The sequence below is a fragment of the Cricetulus griseus genome (assembly GCF_003668045.3).
Source record: "Cricetulus griseus strain 17A/GY chromosome 1 unlocalized genomic scaffold, alternate assembly CriGri-PICRH-1.0 chr1_0, whole genome shotgun sequence".
NCBI classification, from domain to species: domain Eukaryota; kingdom Metazoa; phylum Chordata; class Mammalia; order Rodentia; family Cricetidae; genus Cricetulus; species Cricetulus griseus.
Window position 1 is genome coordinate 259,968,824 of NW_023276806.1, and position 21,146 is coordinate 259,989,969.

The window sequence follows — 21,146 nt, forward strand, 5'->3', positions numbered from 1 at the left end:
GAGTTAAGAATTCAGGGAGATGCGCTCGAAAGTTCAGGAAGCTCGGCTGTCTGACACCCGTTTGTGGTTAGGCCCCAGAGGGGGCCTTGGGGCTGTGCCTAAAGTCTGCACCCTGCTGGCACAGGCGGCCAAGTGTCAGGACCCGTTTCGCCCGAGGACGTACCTCGTGAGGCTTCCTGGCTTGGCATGCTCGGGTCATGCGTCGCTGCTCCGCCTGACGCTCGGAGAAAAGTGCCCATAGCTCTCCCAAGCAACCGGCCTGGCTCAGCGGTGCCACCAGAAGGACGCCCCTATATCGGTATCCACTGAGGTTAAAATGGGCGTGGTGGAGCATGCCAGGAATCCCAGCATTTGGGATGGGGTCGAAGGAGGAGGAGCTTGAGTTTGAGTTCGAGGTCAACCTGGCCTACATACTCCTTGGGCGTGGGGAGCAAACACATAAATTAATAGGCTGATTTTGACGAGTTTCACCCCTGTGGCTAAGTAGGTGATCTGTTTTATTTGTTGTTGGGTTTTCTTTTCTTTTCTTTTTTTTTTTTTTTAGACTCTCTGTGTAGAATAAATAACAGCTGGCTTCCAACTCAAAGATCCCTTGTAATTTTAAAAAGTGGCGCGTACGAGAAAAACGCCAAACGTCGGAGCTTGGATGGAGATTTTTTTTTTTAATGGGAAAGTCAATGGGAAAAGGGGGAAGGAGAAAGGGGAGACCACCCTCTGAGGACAGGAGCTGCAGAAGAGGAGGGAGGGGGGAGGGAGAAGCAGAGAGGAATATGGGAAGTGGGCAGGGCCCTTTTACAAAGGAACATAGTGAATGTGCACAGGTGGTGCTCTTAGTGACTACAGCTGAGGGCGCATCCTGTCAGAACCCCAAGGACAGGCCAGTACAGATGCCCGAATACTATCACCCCTATCCCTATTTCCCGAGTGCCAAGGTTAAAGGCATAGGCCACTTTGCCTCACTTTTGTTTCTTTAGAATTTGCTTCTTAAAAAAGATTTATTCTGCCAGGAGGTGGTGGCACATGCCTTTAATCCCAGCACTCAGGAGGCAGAGACAGGTGGATCTCTGTGAGTTCGAAGCCAGCCTGGTACAGAGTTCCAGGACCGCCTCCAAAGCTACATACAGAGAAATCCTGTCTCGAAAGACAAAAACAAAAAATTGCCTAGTGGTGGTGGTACACCCCTTTAATCCCCAACATTCAGGAGGCATTGGCAGGTGAATCTCTGTAGGTTCGAGGCCAGCCTGATCTACAGAGCTAGTTCTATGACAGCCAAGACTACACAGAGAAACCCTGTCTCTGAAAAAGAAAAAAATATTATATGTAAATTTTACTTTATGTGCATGGGCACTTTTGCAGGTGTGCATGTCTGTACACATGTGTGTGCAGTGCTCACAGGGACCCGAAAAAGATGTCAGATCCCCCGAAACTGGAGTTCCAGATCATTGTGAGCTACCATGTTGGTTCTGGGAATTGAAACGTGGATCCTCTGGAAGAGGACTTAACTGCTGAGCCATCTCCCCAGCACTGTTTTTAGTAGATTCTTGAGACATGGTGGTGAGCTCTAACTCCTGATCTCCCTGCTTCCCCAAAGCTGGCATTGAGGATCTGGGCCACCAAACACATCCACAGGTGACATTTGATCAAAGGGGCCGCATCTTGTTCCAGGGAGAAGTCTTCTGGACTGGAAAATGCAAGTGGCTCCGGCAAGAGCAAGGTGGATCTGAGAACAGGGTGCCAGCCTGGAGGGAGGCTGGAGGGAAGAGGGAGGGGCGGAGCTTGGGCCTAGAGATCAAGAGGAGACTGAGGAGGCTTTTTATTAGGAGGGTTTTAGCATGCTGAGTTGTCTTGCCTCCCAGTATAACTCATTCTGTCATACCAAAGACAAGAACACTAACAGGAATTTCTAGGAACCCTTTTCCCGAGTTCCCGAGTGTTGGCCTATATTTAGAAATCCAGGTCTTGGAGTTGGAGAGATGGCTCAGAGGTTAAGAGCACTGGTTGCTCTTCCAGAGGTCCTGAGTTTAATCCCAGCAACCATATGGAAGTTTACAATCTGATGCCCTCTACTGGTCTGCAGGCATACATGCAAACAAAGCACCTGTATACATAAAAAAAAAAAAAAAAAAATTCTTAAAAGAAAAAAAAAGTAAATAAATAAATCCAAGTAAATAAATCACATCCATGCTAGTGGCTTAAATCCACGATGATAGGTGTCCTTAAGAGAACATGAGAATTTGGATGGAGAAACAGCTCTGTAAAGATGTTGACATGCAGCTTGGAGAGATGGCTCAGAGGTTAAGAGACTGACTGCTCTTCCAGAGGTCCTGAGTTCAATTCCAAGCAACCACATGGTGGCTCAAAACCATCCATTATGAGATCTGATGCCCTCTTCTGATGTGCAGATATACATGGAAGCAGAATGTTGTATACATAACAAATAAAATCTTAAAAAAAAAAGATGTTGACATGCATTGAAGTTATGCTGGACAAGACCACTTGCCCCTGGCTGGCTGCCATCTCAAGTGGAGAGGAATAGGCCAGAAGAAGCCCTTCCCCAGTTTCCAGCATTTCTGTCCCATGCAAGTGGGAACAAAAACATGTTTAAGTAAGTTTCTGATAATTTGTATTGTAATTTTAAAAAGCGGTGATAGAGAGAAAGATGCCTTAAGACAGAGCTTGGATACTTGGGTGGAGGCTTTTTTTTATTGGGGGGAAGAGAAAGGGAAAAGGGGGAGGATAGAGGGGAGACCAGCCTCTAGGAATAGCAAAAGAAAAGACGCAGAGAGAGGAGAGCAGGGGCACAGAGAGAGAGAGAGAGAGAGAGAGAGAGAGAGAGAGAAAGAGAGAGAGAGAGAGAGAGAGAGAGAGGAGAGAAGGAGGATAGGAGGGAGGAAGAGGGGAAGGAGGGAGGGGGGAGGAAGGGAAATGGGAGGTGGGCAGGGCCCTTTAAAAGGGAACTTAGTGAATATGCACAGGTGGTGCTCTTAGTGACTGCAGCTGAGGGCGTATCCTGTCAGAACCCCAAGGGCAGGCCTGAATACTAATATGTATAGTATCTGATTTTATTGAAAATTGACTATCTTTACCTAATTCAGACTGCCAGAAAAGGAGTGGGAAAAGAGTAAGGAGAAGAAATGTCAAGAGACTTTCATGCAGACTTTTCCTCCTGTCCCCCCTCCACACACACCCTCTCTCTCTCTCCACACACACACTCTCTCCACACACTCTCTCCACACACACTCTCTCTCCAGACACACACTCTCTCTCTCCACACACTCTCTCTATACACACACTCTCTCTCTCTCTCTCTCTCTCTCTCTCTCTCTCTCTCTCTCTCTCTCTCCACACACTCATGCCACCTGAGCTGTTGAAGCAAGCTGTAGACAGGTGAGACCCTGTCTTAGTTAGCTCTCTGTTGCTGTGAAGAACACCATGACCAAAGCAACTTGAGGAAGAACGGGTTTATATGGCTTACATCTTAGAGGGAAGTCAGGGCGGGAACAGGGGCAGAAACCTGGCAGCAGAAACTGACGCAGAGGGGAAAGCTGCTTACTGGCTTGCTCAGCCTGTTTCTTTCTTTCTTTCTTTCTTTCTTTCTTTCTTTCTTTCTTTCTTTCTTTCTTTTTCTTTTTTTGGTTTTTCAAGACAGGGTTTCTCTGTGTAGCTTTGGAGCCTATCCTGGCACTCGATCTCACAGGCTGGCCTCGAACTCACAGAGATCCACCTGCCTCTGCCTCCTGAGTGCTGGGATTAAAGGCGTGCACCACCAACGCCCGGCCAGCCTGTTTTCTTATAGCACCAATGACCACCTGCCCAGGGGTCGCATCACCCACATTAATCTGTCATTAATCCAAAAGAAATTCCCCATCAGCCCACCCAAAGGCCAATTTGATGGAGGCATTTTCTCATTTGGGGTTACTTCTCTGATGACTCTAGATCATGTCAAACTGACAGAAAATAAACAACAAAAAAACACTTAGCCAGCACAGTCATCTTTCCCTTTCAACACTTGATCATTTCCTAAAAACAGGACCATTTTCCATACCCATAATGCACCTGTCAAATCAGGAATTTAACATGGTTGCAAACTGTGCCCCAGCTACTTGCCATTATTTAGTTTGCCAGTGGCCCCAACGTTGTTCTCTGCCAAGTCCCTGGACTTCTGCCCCTTTTCATCTGGAACAGTTCCAAGGTTACCCTGTGTTTGAGGAACAGGAACACTTTGAAGTGCCCAGGACAGGCATTTTTGTAGAACGGCCATCGATTTGATTTGTGTGCTTTTCCCTTCTCTTGGCCAGACCCAGGGAATGACATACTTTGCCTCAGGCTGTGAAAGGAATACTGAGTTTATGACCGGCTTCTGTCAGGGGTTGTATTGTCTCCTTGCTGATGTTATGCTAACTTTTTGTTTGAGACAAGATTTCATTTGTCCAGTCTGACCTCAAATCTACCATTGCTATATACCCAATGGTAACCTTGAACTTTTCTGGTCCTGTCTCCAACTCCTGAGTTCTGGGATATATAGTTCCACAGTCTTCATGCACCCTTGGCCAGCATGCTGTCAGCTGGGCTCCATCTCCAGCTCTGGTCCCAACTGTGAGAGTGTGGCTGGGGTAATTGCCTTTCTATCTCCCTGGGAAGTTCCTCTGCCCCTCGTTCTAATTACTCAGTATCTTGTGGGGAGACTTAATAACCATGGAGATACTTTGGTCTTTCACACTCTAATATCAACATTGAACCAATTTTTAATCGACATTTGTCACCAAATGATGTTTTTAACCACATCGCTCTTCCTACATTAATCACTGGCCCTCATTGGGTAATAGTTGTCCTCCCTTGTGGATCATTGATTATTATAATTATTAAATTATAATTCAATTTTCTTGGTTTTCTTTTTTTGGGGGGGAGGGGCTTCGAGGCAGGGTTTCTCTGTGGCTTTGGAGGCTGTCCTGGAACTTGCTCTTGTAAACCAGGCTGGTCTCAAACTCACAGAGATCTGCCTACCTCTGCCTCCCGAGTGCTGGGATTAAAGGCGTGCGCCACCAACGCCCGACTGGGTACTTACTCATTTTTATAGAATATCCATGTGTAGCCTCAGACCTGGAGTCCAATGCCCCCATCCTACCCCTGCTCACAATGACATTTGAAATAAACACAACAGTCTGTAGTATTCTCAGAGTTGGGAGATTGTTGTCACAATTTAATTTCAATATTTGGTCAACTCCAAAGGACACCCAGTACCATCAGCCATCATTCTCTACCCTCCATGTGTGACAGGTCACGGTCTGGATGGGAGGACACAGAGGAAAATGTGAGCCCTTAACCTGCCCCTGGTTAAAAGCATCGTTTGTATCTCTCTACTTCCGTTCTGTACTCTCCAAACAGCCCTGACATAAACACCTGGTCAGCTACAGGCCTGAGTGCCTGCCCACAGACTGGGGAGCCTCTTGTCACTCACAAGCCACAGACGACAGGAGTGAGTTGTGGAGGAAACCCTTGCTCACACAATGCCCCCTGAGGTTGCCCCCACCATGTCAGAGCAAAATCTCATTTTTTTTTCTTCTTCTACTTGATTAACAAGCCACTAATTTTGGAGGTCACACAGTTGAGGGGTACCATAAGGAAAGATGTTTTGCAGAGATGACTGTGTCTCTCCATTTGGCCATCAAAAATTGTAACAATAGACTCCAAAAACCTGCAATTCCCGGGAGTAAAATGCTGAGAGAATAGCAATAAGAGGGCAGTTTTTCTCCCACAGGGATTTCGCTCAGTTCTGACCACTTTGCAGGAGAAACCTGAGAGACACACCTTCCTTGACCAGACTGCTTACCTGTGTACACCTCTGACCGCCATTCAAACCTAAACTTCAGGCTGCCCCAAGTAAAGCCCCATGAGTCCCGTCGCCTTACAAAGCCAGATGCAGCTGTGTGGTGCAGATCTAGTCTTGGGGCTCATGGCAAGAAGCTTAAGGACCAGCTAGCTGGGAGTGCAGAGAATCAAGGAGACCCCGCCTCAGAAAGGTGGAAGGCAAGAACTCCTGAAGTTGGCCTTGTACCTCCACATGTGTGCCGTAACATGTACACCCACCCTTCACATGTACACCCACCACGTTTTCAACACAGAAAACTTAATGTTGGAATCCCCTGAAGATGGACTGGTGGAGGTGGCCATTGGACTTCTTTGGTCCTCTTCCCCAGGTGGTCATATTGAATAAATCCCCCTTTTGTAGTTTTCACTAGTATTTTATTGTAATTGGCCTACTGAGTGTGGGCAATCCTGGTTTGTTAGGGCTGTCAGGGCCCCCAACTGTGAACCTAACCCGGGTAACAGTACATGATCAGACTCACACTGATGTTGGAGGTGGCCTCTCATGCCTGGATCATGATACAAGCTGTCCATGTGCCTTTGCAGACACTTCAAAATCACTTTTACTAAAACCCTAATCTTTCACTTGAACCTACAGATAGCAGCTACATGACTGAACGGTTAAAAAAGGCTTGAAGTGTCTTGTGCAGTTAGATTCCTACTCAGAAGTTGAGGCATCATTTGACAGACATTTTGGATATTCTAGGTTCCACCTCCTAAACAGCCTTCGGAAGCCACAGCACCAGACCAAGCATTCAAACATGAGCAGGTGGAGAGGTTCACAGGCTCACATTCAACCCTTGACATCTGAACTTCAACAAAGCCTGTCTTGCACAGGGGCAGCATCACCCCAAGTGCCAACCGTCTCCAGGAAAAAGACTGGGGAAGTAGTACTTCTTTCTGAAGTGCTGTGTGATGTCTGAGGGCAGCCCCATGTCTTCCCACTGCCAGAGCAATGTTCCAGACACATGGGAGTGACCAGATGCTTACTAGAGCAATCCATGGGACACCCACAGAGGGTTCCTGTCCTGGGTGAAGAGCTGTCAGGACTCAGAAGTGACTGCATGCTCCTCAGATGGTTGATGTCTGACTCGGCCTGGTAATGGATGGCCACAGCATGTCAACACCCTCAACAATATCTACACAGGCAGCACAGTACCTACCCTAGCTCACAACACAAGTAGTCTAGGGCAAGGCACCACACGGGCCTTGGACAAAGGTGTGTTCATCGGGCTCTGTGGCTGTGCTACTGGGCATTTCCCAGGCATGTAAACAAACACAAGTCAGCCAGCCAGTCCTACCAGGCACACCCCATCCAAAGGCACTACTACTGATACCTGGCTTGAAGACACAGGTCATGTGGCCCTAACAGGTCCCAGAGCTGCATCTCACCCCAGGACATGTTCTCTTGTAAACATCATCCATAGCCTGATGTACTCAGAGGGTTGCAGCTGGACACTGGCTCATTAGCTGTGAAGGGAAAAGCAGAGCCCCCACAATGCTTGAAGAGAAACTCCTGGCCACAGAGTATCACTAGATAGAGCAGCTTTCCTAACGAAGCTACCCTCCCTCACCTATGATTCTATGCCCTCGAGTTTTGTTTATAAGCAGCGATATGAACCTACCTTAAGGACAGGGGACTAGAACTTTTAGAAAAGAAACTGCAGGGGCTGGGGAGATGGCTCAGCACTTAAAAGCACTGGTTGCTCTTTCAAAGGACTGGGGTTCAATTCCCAGCACCCACATGGCAGCTCACACTTTAATTTCAATTCCAGGGGATCTGACACCTTCACAGCAATGCACAGAAAATAAATTTAAAAAGAAAAAATTTGCAGACAGGAAGTCACACCAATACTGTATAATCACTACAAATTTTATTCAGAAACCCATCTTTGTTTTTTTTTGTTATTTTTTAAAAAAAAAATCCCATTATGAACTGGCTTGTCACCAACTACAACACTGTCTAGCAGACACACGGTAAAAACGGCTCGGCTCAGAATCGCCCAGATCTCTCACGGTCTCTTGACCGCCTCCTGTCACGCTCTCGTCCTCCACCACCTCCACCTCCTCCGCCGCCACCACGACCACGGTCTCTGGATCGAGAACGCCGTTCCCGGGATCGGGACCTGGATCTATGCCTGGATCAAGAACAAGAAAATGGCATCAAAGCATAGCACTTCCAATCCCCCAGTGTGGGACACACACCCAAACTGAAGATGGTGATACACTCAGCATTCTATAAGTCTTTAGAACCAACCAAATGCTGTGGGAAATCGGCACAAAACAGACGCAGCAAGGCCTGGATGCACACCCCGAAGACGCCCACACCGACTTGCTGCACACAGCCCTTTTCCAACCCAACCCACTCCTTAGGACTTGCTAGCCACTGGGCTAAATTTTGGGGAAGGAGAATTGCTTCTTGATGACTATCTAACCAATCTCAATAATATGCACTTCCTGAACTACATGTACTAGGAGAGGGTGAGAACTCTCTAGAATCAATGGACCCACTGGACTCATCTGACCCTTGCTCTCTGCGCCCACCTGTCTGCAATTCAGCGGGATGGCCCCATGTATGCAAAACCAGACAACCCACACACCATCAGAAATCCCTGCAGGCATGTGCAGTTATGGAACACAGGTGCCTCCCTGGACAGCAGGGGGCAAACTTCTCCCCAGCATTTTGTATCTGAAGTAATGCACCAGGGTCTGAAAGGACACACCAGGGAAGAAGCACCCCAGGCCTGGTTTTCCTTGGGCAACGGGGAGCCTCCCACTGCACCATAAACCCAAGACTCACTTCTTACGCCGACGCCCATACAGCTCCCGTCGCAGCTCTCTTGAGATAGGCTTCAGGTGCATGAAGTTGCAAAAGCCCCCTCTTGTGCACTCTCTGTGGGTCAGAACCAGACATGTTATGTATGCTGTGTCCACACTGACTGAGCTCCACCCACCACACACGGGTTGTGCTTTTCCTTACCCCATTTCATACTGGCGGCAACAGGCTTCCCTGAAGTCAGTCACTGGGGACAGCTCTGCATGGATTGGCTGCCCATTAAACCAACGGTTATTCAAGTCAATCACAGCTTTCTCTGCATCCTCCTCACGTCGGAACTGAAAAGCAATGACAGTGCTTGCCACTCCACTCCAGTTGCTAACGTTTAATTCTCCACCCCACTACTATCACACGCTCACTGAAGTAAAGCACTTACGGGCTGATGCAGTCAAATCTCACCAATCCTCCTCATGATAGACCCAGGACAGCCTAAGATCCCACCAAGTGCTGCCTACCTTTTCATATCCAATCATGAGGAGCAATATCAGTGTTCCCATAGGGAGTTTTTTCAGAAAAAGAAACAAAGTATGCAGACTCATCTGTACCAGTCTAAGCCTCTTCCACCCTAGTTACTCCTCTCCTCACTAGACCACAGCCACCAAGATGGCAACTCATGACATCCCACTTGTCTGTACCTTGACATACACGTTCCCCACCAGATGGTCTCCTAGGTTGTCACAGACATTCATCTCCTCAACCTCGCCGTACTTTTCTTCCATCTCAGTGAAGACTTCCTGAAGGGGAACAGGGGTTGAGGAAAACTGCATAGCCCAGCATCGCATGGCCGCCCTCCCATCCTGCGCCCAGTTGCTCACCTCAAAGAACTCGTCATAGTGCTCCTGCATCTCCACGTCGCTCACAGCACCTGTAGCCAAAGACACCCAGCTGGTGAGAGCCCTGTGGCCTTGCTGTTTGTCCTCAAGCTCAACTGCTACAGTGACTGTCTAGAGGACGCCAGGCCAGAGCTGCATGCTACAGGAGCACCGAACTGCTTGTGATTTGGAGTTGCTGAGATCTTAAGTGCCCACCACAGCCTCAGTCCCGGCTACCAAAACCACAGCCAGCTTTCGTAGGTACCAAAAGGGTCACACCAAGTTCAAGGGAAAAGGTGACTCTTAGATTAAGACCTTTTAAAATAAAGATGTCTTCCTTAAGACTGGAGGCCAGATAAATACAGATTTCCCCTTCATTTAGGTCAATATGGAAGCTGAAACCAGGGTGAGTGATCAAGAGCTCATATGCCTTTAGACACTGCCAACCTCTGAAAGCTAGAAACTTCTTTCTGATATGACTGAAACCCAAGCCACCAGACTCCAGCATTTTGGATGTCTCTCTATACACAGTTAGATCTTGTTAAAGGTGTTCCCAACCTCTGCACCAAGTTTACTATCCATAAGCCATGCAGTAGTGAAGTCACGGCTAGTCACCAACACTTTTGCCCAGTCTCACTCTATCCCAACCACCACTCCCTCATCCTTATTCCAAGACCCCACAGAACGGGATGTCAATAGTTATGTTCCAAACACTTGGGCGAGTAGGTGGCAAGGGCCCAACAGGGTTTTGGGGGCCATGCTGTCCAGACTGGGTCTTCAATCAACACCTTCTGTAAGCCATATTCCTGGACAAGAGGAGAGCTCACAGGTCACACCAAGGGTGTCTGCTCATTCAAAGCTCTTGGTTATCTGAGACTAAGACCCAATCTAGGTCCCTGTTTTGACCACTTGAGCTCCCTTTCTAACCTATCTCAGGTTAGGTATTTTCAATTTTGAGGAAATGATTTGGCCTGAAAATCCAAATTTTATTTAATGTTGTCAGGCTCTCTTGACAGGAGCCTGCCCCATATGTGGTACCTGACCACACCTTCAGGGGTGCCCCATCCTGCCTGAAAAGGAACAGGTCACAGGCAACAGCAAATGGCTGAGAATCCTGCTCCAATGGCAGACAGGCCCTCTGCGTCAGGGAGAATCGGGACATGAAGATACTCCCAAGCTTTGAGTTCTAAGAGCCCTGAAAACCATTTGGTAGTGGTTTAAGACTGACAGCTACTTCCTCATTTCCCATCAGTAAAAATGACCCAAAAGGCTGAGACCAGCACACCAAGACACTGGCCAGACACATCAGCAGCGGGCTCAATATTTTTATATTTTAAATACTAAAACTTAGAAAATTACTACTTAAAGAAATACTATTCTTAAACAGATTTATATTCAACTTTAACTTGTGTATCTCATGTGCATTTTTCTACAAATGTCAAGGTGGTAACTAATTTGCTCTAAAATGAAGAGTTAGTTTCATTTACTTTCTACAACTTGGACTCCAGAACTGGAAGATTTAATAAGAGCTGAAAATTCAGTTTACAGTATACCCCAAACATTCTGTGAATTTGCAAATAGAGAGAGCAAACACAACATCCTGTCAGTACGCAGAGTCCCCAAGTGAACAAACAGACAAAGAACAATCACTGTTACCAACCATGTTTTCCATCTGCTATACCCCAGGACAGGGAGGAGAACCAACGTTACTTAATAAAGCCACACATAAACACCTCCCTCCTCCTACAGACCTTACTTCTAAAAATAAAATAAACCTAAGTATTTAAACCAAGGATTGTCAGATGAACACTACCTCAGTTTAGAGAGTGCTCTGTTGTCAGGTCAGGATCGACACCACAAACACCCAGCATCTTAGCAGGGAAACAATATGAAAAGCCCGATCCACAGACCCGTGCACCAGAGGCCTCCCAGCCTGGCTAGCTCCAGCAGGTGGTGGCCCTGGGACCATTTATTACCCAGGGTAAGCCAACCAACAGATGGACGTTGCGGTCAGAGGTGTGCTGGATTTAGCATGTGGCCATCCAAGGGAAGTCTACCTTGGGTTTGGACACGACTGCATCTCATTGTTCCACTGTAGAACAGTTATAAAACTTAAATATATAGTAGGAATTCCCAGGCCACGAAGAAACTGTAATGTTGACTGACACCAGTTTAAGCTGTTGCCCCATCAAGTGCCATCCATGAACCAAATGTAGCAGGCTACCTCCTGAAGCTCGCTTGAAGTGCTACCTACGCAAGTGGGTGTCTGGCCCGGAGCATCTCTTCTGCTGAGTGCTCATCTGGTCAGCACACCTGCAGGGTGCAGCGGGAACACTCGGCTCAGTGCGAGCTGCAGACCCTCACCCGGGAAACACTCAGAACAAGGCCCTCACGAAAGAGCATGACCTCTGACGTGCAGAGTTTATGGAAATGAAACTAGTGAAAGCTAAAAATCTGAAAATTTCTAAGCAATTTACACTCAAGTTTCAGAAAGTGAGAGCCATTCAGATGTCACTACTGCTCTTCAGAGGGAAGAGCAGACCTCGAACTCAATCCCAGTGCATCCCAGGGTGACGGTCCAAGTGCGGAGGGAGCAAAGAGCAGCAAGTCCCAACTACTTCAAGGGTGCCCTTGCCAGTCCTGTCATCCTCTGACTAAGGGACAGGAGTTCAGCTCTCCAGCAGGTCAGTGGGGACAACAGCTCCTGCCACTTCTAGGAAGGCGGTTCTTGACACTAGCACAGCAGACTGGGTGGAGTGGACACTGAGCTGTGACACGCAAGCCCAGGGGACCAGGGAAGGAACTTGTATGAACTTACAGCGCAAACCGTCAGCAGACTGGGAAGAGTTTTGAGGGTTACGGTAAATGTTCAAGAGGGCAATGGTCTGAAATACAAAACGCAACAACTTTATATTATGGAAATTAAATGTACACACTTAACCGGTTGCCTGTGACGATCGCTTCAGTTGAGTGGGTGCTGAAAAGAAAGCAGGTTATTTTCCTAGAGCAGAGGTGTTCCCTTAGTTGGTGGCTGTCTTGAACTACACTAACACTGCAGTGCTGGGAGATCTCATGAGATGCCAATATCGCACTTCTGCCCACAGCGGACTCTCCACTGCCAAGTGCCAGCCAAGCAAGGACGGCACTGGCTCTTAGCTGACAGACTGAGAGGAAAAGTGCTCACACCTGCGATGAACCAAGCGCTGTACCAGAGAAATACAATAATCTCATGCCATGAAATCTCCACTTCCTAGAGGAAAAATTATAATGGTGAAATAAAACCCACACTTACTGGGCAACTTACCTTAATATTCCTACATTTTAACTTTACAGAAAGAACTTAAGGAAGGCCAGGGTTCAGTCACTGTAAAGCCGAAATCGGCTACCCAGGTTAAAACCCGCTTCCTGTGGGCTGACACTCTCATGACAAATGTTAGTCAACAGGAGAGGCCAGCCAGTGACTTTCCCTAGAAGGGCCTCCTGAGTGCGGCCCCTGTCAAGTTCTGGCTGTGCGCCACGCGGTTCCAGCACCGTGTCCTGTTTGCAACAGCTCTATGTCAGCAGCTCAGAGCCAGCGTTATGTCTCAATTAAGAGTGGGCTCTTGAACACCATCGTTTAAAAAAATTTCTCCAACTGTGGGACTTACAGTGTGAGCCGTCAGCCGTCTGTGCACTGTTTTGGGGATTACGATAGATGTTTTGAATCAAGATGGTCTGCGGGGAAAAAAAAATAAAAAGGGGAATTCTACTGGCTGCTGTGCATATATTAGACAATTGCAAAGAGACAGTTTGTTTGCAAACGGGTAACGTTTGTTTGTTGTTTTTCTCACAAGTCATACACTTGTGTCTTGTGCCAAGTACACCAAAACCATCATATTATGAAAACAGAGTTTGAGCAGTGACTTGGGTCAAGTCAGCCAGCAACCAAGAAGGAACTGTATCTGTTGTTTTGAGTGGTCCCCATTACCAATAAAGTGCTTTAATACAAGATAAGAGAACACTAACACTTTCTTGTACTTCAAGCCAGCACATATTGAAAAGTCATATTGAACATATTGAAAAGTCACAAAATAATCATACCCCCACACAAAGTTCTCTCTTAAACAAATGCATACTTCAACCGTATGCAGTACTCTGGTTTCTTAGCAAAACAGCCACGCCAGTTGTCTTGGATACCTGACTCTTATTTACACTTTCTTGGTGGGTCTCTGTTTACATAATACAATAGTTAAAACATTTGCTCTTTTGTGATCCTTCTTTTAAGGAAAAAAAAATCCTGTTAGCCCTTGTGCTTTAAACTGGATCAGGCAGACTTGAAACCTTACACTGTACCGTTCTTCTTAAAATCAAGTTGTCTGAAAAAACAAACCATGTTTAAGTTAGTAAGCTAATATAATACATCAATCTCACGTCCACATCACTACGAGCTTACAAAGAAACCCACCCTGAATTACACTACAATTAAAATGCTAGCCAACAGACTGTGACCTAGAGCACAGTCTCTCAACAACATGCTAGAAAGCACTTCGAAGACCAGTGGGCTTGGCTTCTGTTTCTTCACAAAGGGTGTAGGGCGAGGAACACGCCTGCTACTGGAGCTCACGGGGAGAAGGCTGAACATGAGACCACACACCCTGAACCACTGAGCTAAAGCAGTCCTCTACCACCCTGGGTCTGCACCTTCAGAGCTTTCCAACGCTAACTTTCAAGCTTCTACTGGGAATATGGTGGCAAGTCTCTGCAGGTTTCCCCAGGACTGGGGCATACGAGGGCTGTTCATTGTAGGAAAGTAATGTAAAAGTTACCTCTGACTAGTCAACCAAACCAACTGAGGTGATTAATGTAACGCTGAGCTCATTACATCCCATGGAACCCCGCCCCTCCCTGCCTTGTTTAAGGCCACAGTGCTCAGGCCACTGGAGGCATCTGTGGGACATTAAAGGCCTGCTGGCTCATAGAGGGCTAAGAACACTGCTCTCTCTGCCCACCACCTCACGTGCCTGTTAACTCCCCACAAAGACACTAAAGCATGCAGAGTCAGTCAGCAGCCTGTAACCACTGGGTTAGGTGGGAGATTTTGTTAATAGTCAAACAACACTCATAACAGTTTGAAGCAGGTGCTTTGATAGCATCAAAATTCACAAAAAGGGACCTTGGGGTCATTAGAGGACAGATGCCTCCTACACTAACCATGGGGTGGCCAGGGATAATTGGGAAGAGGTTATTGTGTCCCCTCAAAAAACAGATGATGCCGTGGTTTCCTGAGGACTTACACTCTAAACCAAAATCCCTTTCTTCTATCTCCTTGTATCAACTGGCTAATTTCTTAAAACTCCCACAGAAAAACAATACAGTAGGCAAGAAGGGCAAAATATATGAAAGAAAAAATGTATGCTTAAAAAGATGTATCCATAGGAATGGATTTTGGGAGTCCACCCCACATGGAGGGAGATCCCTGAGCCTAGAAACACAGGATGGGCCTAGGCCGTATCCCAAAGGGTAAGACAGACTCATACGACCCCCTATGGAAGGCCTCACCCTCCCTGGGGAGCAGAAAGGATATGTATGGGATAGGTAGGGTGTTAGTTTGGGGGGGGGGGGGGGGGGGGGGGGGGAAACTGGAATTGACATGTAAAACAATCTTGTTTCTAATTCAAATTAAAGAAAAAAAAGTATTCAAAGCTCAGAGGGCTTCGGCAAGTAGTCCTGGGCTGGAGAATGAACTCAACAGTCCAATTTAGGCAGATTCAGAAAGACCCTCCAATCCCTGCCCTCTTAATTCATCTGCAAGTCTCTGCTGGGACCAAATCCTTGCCTTTCCCCCACAACCTCCCCTGTCCCACCAAACCAAATAAAGTGGAACTGAGTCTAACCTGGACAGACCTAAGTCTATGAAGACAAGCACCTCAGTGAGCTGAATAGACCCGCTAGGGTCAATTTCTGCCCATCTTCATCGTTACAGTTCTATGCTCACGATGCCCACTGAAACTGTCTGTGTCTGCTGACAAACACCCATGCCAGCATCCCTCACTACTACATTCGCCAGTGTCTGTCTGAAGGGAGAACAGGGTGGTGAGCCAGCCTCAGCTAAGTCTCCACCATATTTTAAGGAGCTCCTCTAAGGCTAAGAACAGCAGGACTTCCCACTAGGGTAGGGAGAGTCCACCACCCTCTGCAACAAAAGAAAACTAAGGGGAAAAAAAGGACTTGCTAAGTGCATAGAAACATTAATTGCCCCTGAAAGTGCAAGAACTTTTGATAATTTATGTGAAAAAAAAAAAAAAAGCCCAACAACACACAAACCTGGCTAAAGGTCGGTTTATTGTGCAACCGAGAACATCTATCTCCATGACGACATGCTCCAATTTTGAAATAAAACGAACAGTTGACTCTGTAAGGGAAAATAAGAACAGATTATTTCTGGGAAGATATGACAGAAATATCATTACCATAATCCTATTTTCCAGCTACTTTTCTTCCAATCACGGAAGTTCAGCTGGCTGTGTTTCCTCTTGCAGGCAGCATGTCAGAGGTCATAATTCCAGATCCCTACAGAATGCTTTCTGTAACTCTAAGCCCCCTCTCCTTTTAATATCTTCTTTGCTTTTTTAAAGACTGCCCCACCCTCTGGGTCCTGGATGTCACCTATAAAATAAGGATAATGACAATAAGGCACTGTTCCAAGAACTAAGTGAGATATGTGTTCTTATTCACAGGCCCAAGTGTTGTCATTATCAAAACAACAACAACCCTCCCCCCAAAAAACCCACCGGGCAGTGGTGGTGCACGCCTTTAGTCCCAGCACTCGGGAGGCAAAGGCAGGCAGATCTCTGTGAGTTCGAGGCCAGCCTGGTCCACAAGAACTATGGAGAAACCCTGTCTCGACAAACCAAACAAACAAAACAAACAAACAAACAAAAAAATAAGAAAACAAAGTCCACAGTCTCTCCAAACTCATGTTTAGAGAGACAATTTCCTTGGAAACTTCGTTGCAAGTATGCTATTTGGAGACCCAGCTTGCCTTAGAAACCACACAGGAGCAAGCACCTGTCTGCCACAAAGCCCCTTTAGCACTGCCCAGATACTCCATGGAACTCAACCAATCAAAATCATCATCAGGTGCTGGGTAGTCTGCAAGATCTGTGATAGCAACTTTTACTTGATGCAGCTTCGGCAGGAATGCTGTCCCATAGAGACTTTTTAGCAAGAGCCATCTGCTCAGGTCCTCACCCTGAAGTAAAGCCTGAAGGCCTCAACCTTAATGAAATCTGGAGGACCAGTTATCCTCTAGTTAGATCACACAGCAACAAATACAGTAGAGTCTTCGAATTTATCAGGAGAGGAAGATGACTTCGAGTGAGCTTACTTTACACAACCTAATTTGATTAGACGATATCTCTTTAGAAAATCAACTGAGGGGCTGAAGAGATGGCTCAGCGGTTAAGAGCACTGGCTGCTCTTCAAAAGAGGACCTGGGAATTATTAGCACCCACATGGCTGCTCACAACTGTAACCCCAGTTTCAGGGAATCTGGCATCCTCATATGGACATATAGGCAGACAAACCACCAACTCACATAAAAAAAAGAAAGAAAGAAAGAAAAAAAAAAAAAAAAAAAAAAAGCCCGGCGTTGGTGGAGCATGCTTTTAATCCCAGCACTCGGGAGGCAGAGGCAGGCGGATCTCTGTGAGTTCGAGGCCAGCCTGGTTTCAGAGCGAGTGCCAGGATAGGCTCCAAAACTACACAGAGAAACCCTGTCCCGAACCCACCCCCCAAAAGGAATCAATTGAAAACAAAGAGCTTGTTAGACAAATCTCTAGCTGCAAACACACAAGGGTTCCACATGAAACAGCTCTCAATTCTGCACTCCCAGCAAACACTTGCTTCAGTCTAAACTACTGAAATAAAAGTACAAGGAAACTGGGCAGTGGTGTCACACACCTTTAATCTCAGCAGTCAGGAGGCAGAGGCAGGTGGATCCCTGAGTTTGAGGCTAGAGTGAGTTCCAGGACAGCCAGAGCTATGAAGAGAAACCCAGTTTCAAAAAAACCAAAAAGTATATGTGGGAGTGGATGTGTACACCGAAGTGCAGGTGCCCGTGTTAGCCAGAGACAATGGATCTCTCCAGAGCTGGAGTTACAGGTGGTTGTGAGACGTCAGAACGAATGAAGTGGATTTGGGGAACCAAACTCCTGGCCTCTCCAAGAGCAGTTCACACTCTGAACCACTGAATCATCTCCAACACTCAGTCCTTATAATATATTTTAGTCATTCTTAACACAACACATACAGCCTTCCTCCTTGACTTCCTGAGAACCCCATTCTCCCACCCAGCCCCGCAAGATAGGGGTTCTCCGTGTAGCTTTGGAGCCTATCCTGGCACTTGCTCTGGAGACCAGGCTGGTCTCTAACTCAAGGAGATCCACCTGCCTCTGCTTCCCGAGTGCTGGGATTAAAGGTGTGGACCACCACCCAAATTTTATCCCAGCTGATTCTCTAAGACTGGCCTAGACCTGACAACCAGTAAAATGTCTCTACGACTGCCGATTTGGGTGGGAGACTTAGAAACATTCCCTGTTTCACACACAGCAGATTCTATCCGTGTAAAGGTGCCTGATCGGACAGCGTCCATCCTGGAAAGCAGAACATTTTCAACAGTGAGAATGTGGCACCAGAAACGTTATCTGTTGCAAAGACAGAGGCTTTCAGTGTGAACCTTGTGCGAGATTCAGGAACACCAAGATGGTGACTACTTACTCAGAGCAGATTAAGCCAGACGCTTAATCTTTAGGTTTCCAAAGTAGGAATTATCCTTCAGAGCGCCTGAAGACGTTTCCTTTAGCCTGAACTTCAGTCAGCACACTGGGAATGAGCATGTGCCACGGTGGCAAACAAACACAAGCGGAATTTTTTTTTTTCTATGCAAACCTTACTTAACTTCGACAAGAAAGCAGGCCGGGCAACGCTTTTAGACAGGCAGGAGGTTTACCCGGTCCATACCGCTGCCAAAGATCACACCCCAGAGACTGAGTTTTTGCCATGGTGCCACCGCACTTCCGACACCACACTTAATGCCCAAAGTTGCAAGAAAAGTGTTAACTCCCCGCAGAAGCCAGGGCGGCTGGCTGAGGGAGCTCGGCGTGGGGCTGAGTCCCGCGGGGAACCCGGCGCGGAGCCCCACGGAGCCCGAGGCCCGGCCCGGCCCGAGCCGCTCGCCCGCCCGCCCGCCGCCTGGTCCCGCCGCCCGGCCCACGAGGCAGCGGCGCCCGGACGCGCGAGCCCGCTAGGGCCTTCCCGGCCGCCACGCCCGGGCGCCGCCATCGCTTGCCTCGGCCGGCACCCGTTGCCCACCGCCGCCCCGGCCCAAGCCCCGCCAGGCCGCTCCTACTCACTTGTCTTTCTCGGTGCCGAAGATGGAGGCCAAGTATTCCGCCATTTTCCAGCGGACGCCTCCGACACGGCAGCCGACGCCGCCGACTACCCCGACGTCCTCGGAAGACGTCACCGGACGCGACGACGCTCTCCACGCCCGTCGTAGAGGCGCCGTCCAATGGCAAGAGGCGCTGTCTGCGCCGGGGCGGGAGAAAGAACGCACGGAGGCTCCGCCCCCGACCCCAGCGCCTGCGCACTCCCTGACGCCCGGGCGGGTCCCGCGCGCTGCCGGCTTCCTGGGCTGCGAACTGCTCCTCCGCGCGTGCTCGGCGCCGCCGCGGTTTCCCGCTCCGCTGCTGGGACCGCGCCCTCTGCCCAGCAGGCCTCCTTCTGGTGCGGCTCTATACAGGGACCCCTATCCGGCCTCCTGGAGCGATTTAAGCCTAAGCATCCCCAGTCGCCAGCTGACCTTCATGTTACCAAATTTCCAGGCAGATCCTAATCCTGTTATCTCCAGCTGAGACCCGGGCTATGGGGTCTTCTTAGTTTGATGCCTTTGCCTGCCCAGTGCTGGGATTAAAGGCGTGCACAAACACTGACTGGCTGATGTTACCTGTACACTCTCATTTCCATTTGTTCATGGACTCAACTGCATCTAGAACTTGGTACTCATTGGGAGCTCATGAAACCACAGCTGCGGTCCTCAGTGAGTGGGACTCTGTTAAACTATATCTGACTCTTCTACTAAACCGTGCTCGTGGGGGACAGAGAAAAACATCAGATCCCCTAGAACTGGAGCTACAGGTGGTTTGTGAGTGGCTGTGTGGGTCCTAGGAATCGTATCCAAGTCCTCTGGAAGAGCATTCAGGGCTGAGCCGTCTCTCCAGCCCCAGTGTGTGTGTGTGTGTGTGCTTTAAAGAGGTTTTCTAGAATTAATTTTTCTGGGCTCTAGTGATAGCCCTGCCTTAGCCAGCCTAAAGAGGAGCTGGGATACAGGTGTCGTCCACTGCTCATGGCTAGTCCACATTGTCAAAAATGTATTTTTGTGACCTTGGGCATAATTGCACCATGAATACATTTTAAAAAAGCTAAGTGAAGCCGGGCGTTGGTGACGCACGCCTTTAATCCCAGCACTCGGGAGGCAGAGGCAGGCAGATCTCTGTGAGTTCGAGGCCAGCCTAGTATCCAGAGCGAGTGCCAGGATAGGTTCCAAAAATGCCAACTTCACCAAAAAGCAGCAAACATGAATGAAATCCTTCTCATTTAGGTAGCCAGAAGAAGCAGTCAAGGTTTCACAGCAATGATAATGACCAAGAGTCATTGAAAGATGGAAAAATCCAAGCTGGCTCTGGTTGTCTAAGCCTGTAATCACAGCTATTCTGGAGGCTGAATGAGGAGGTTCAAAAACTCAAGGCCATTTTGGGCGTAGTGACTCTAATGTCAAGTGCAAAAAGTTTTAAGAAGGGCTGGGAAGCCAGGGGTTGATGCAACTGTTTTTGTTTTTGTTTTTGTTTTTGTTTTTGTTTTTGTTTTGAGACAAGGTTTCCCTGTATAGCTTTGGAGACTATCCTGGCACTCGATCTGTAGACCAGGCTGACCTCGAACTCACAGAGATCCTCCTGCCTCTGCCTCCCGAGTGCTGGGATTAAAGGTATGCACCACCAACGCCTGGCTGTTGATGCAATTTTTAATCCCATGCTCAGAGGCAGAGACTCCCAAGAGCCAGCCATGCAGATGGGGAATTACAGACCAGGCAGGGCTACATGGTGAGATCTTCCAAAAAGAGAGAGAGAAGGGCTGGGCATGTAACTTGGTGGTACAAATGCTTCTTCAGCATTCATAGAACCGCAGGCTCCACCCCCAGTTTGTTTTAAAACACAGATAAATGAGCTGGGCAGTAGTGTGGCACACGCCTTTAATCCCAGCACTCAGAGGGAGAGACTGGCAGATCTGTGAATTTGAGGCCAGCCTTATCTACAGAGTAAGGTTCCAGGTCAGCCCAGGCTATGCAGAGAAACCCTGTCTTGAGGGGGAAAAAAAAAATAAAGATACAGATAAATGGAATTTATACGTGCATATGTGGGAATATGTTTGCCAGCGATAGAGCTGGCAACGAGGGTGCCACCATATGCCAGGGAGTGGTGTGCTGGTCATGACAAGCTGCAAAGTAGCAGGAGTGATTGAACTTTAAAGGTGAGCATGAATATGCAAAAGTGCCGAGATGGAAAGCAACCTGCCCGGATGGAAAGCTTCCTATCCGG

The 21,146-nt window shown here is 48.0% G+C and overlaps 1 protein-coding gene across 3 annotated transcripts; it reads right to left on the bottom strand.

Annotated features, from left to right (window-relative positions):
* Positions 1-7,717: 7,717 nt before the first annotated feature.
* On the bottom strand, positions 7,718-19,064 carry U2af1 (U2 small nuclear RNA auxiliary factor 1). Of its 3 annotated transcripts, none has more exons than XM_027394369.2 (8): positions 18,906-19,064; positions 15,817-15,904; positions 13,161-13,227; positions 9,517-9,566; positions 9,337-9,435; positions 8,846-8,979; positions 8,666-8,758; positions 7,718-8,003 (listed from the first exon to the last, which is right to left on the bottom strand). In XM_027394369.2, the coding sequence occupies exons 1-8, from the start codon at positions 18,947-18,949 to the stop codon at positions 7,859-7,861; spliced, it is 720 nt and encodes a 239-aa protein (XP_027250170.1). In that variant the 5' UTR covers positions 18,950-19,064; the 3' UTR covers positions 7,718-7,858. The 3 variants fall into 3 exon arrangements, with proteins under 3 accessions (XP_027250170.1, XP_027250169.1, XP_027250171.1); XM_027394368.2 differs by lacking the exon at positions 13,161-13,227 and adding an exon at positions 12,332-12,398 and having other exon boundaries at positions 18,906-19,063; XM_027394370.2 differs by lacking the exon at positions 18,906-19,064 and adding an exon at positions 12,332-12,398 and having other exon boundaries at positions 15,817-15,881.
* Between the last annotated feature and the right edge of the window lie 2,082 nt (positions 19,065-21,146).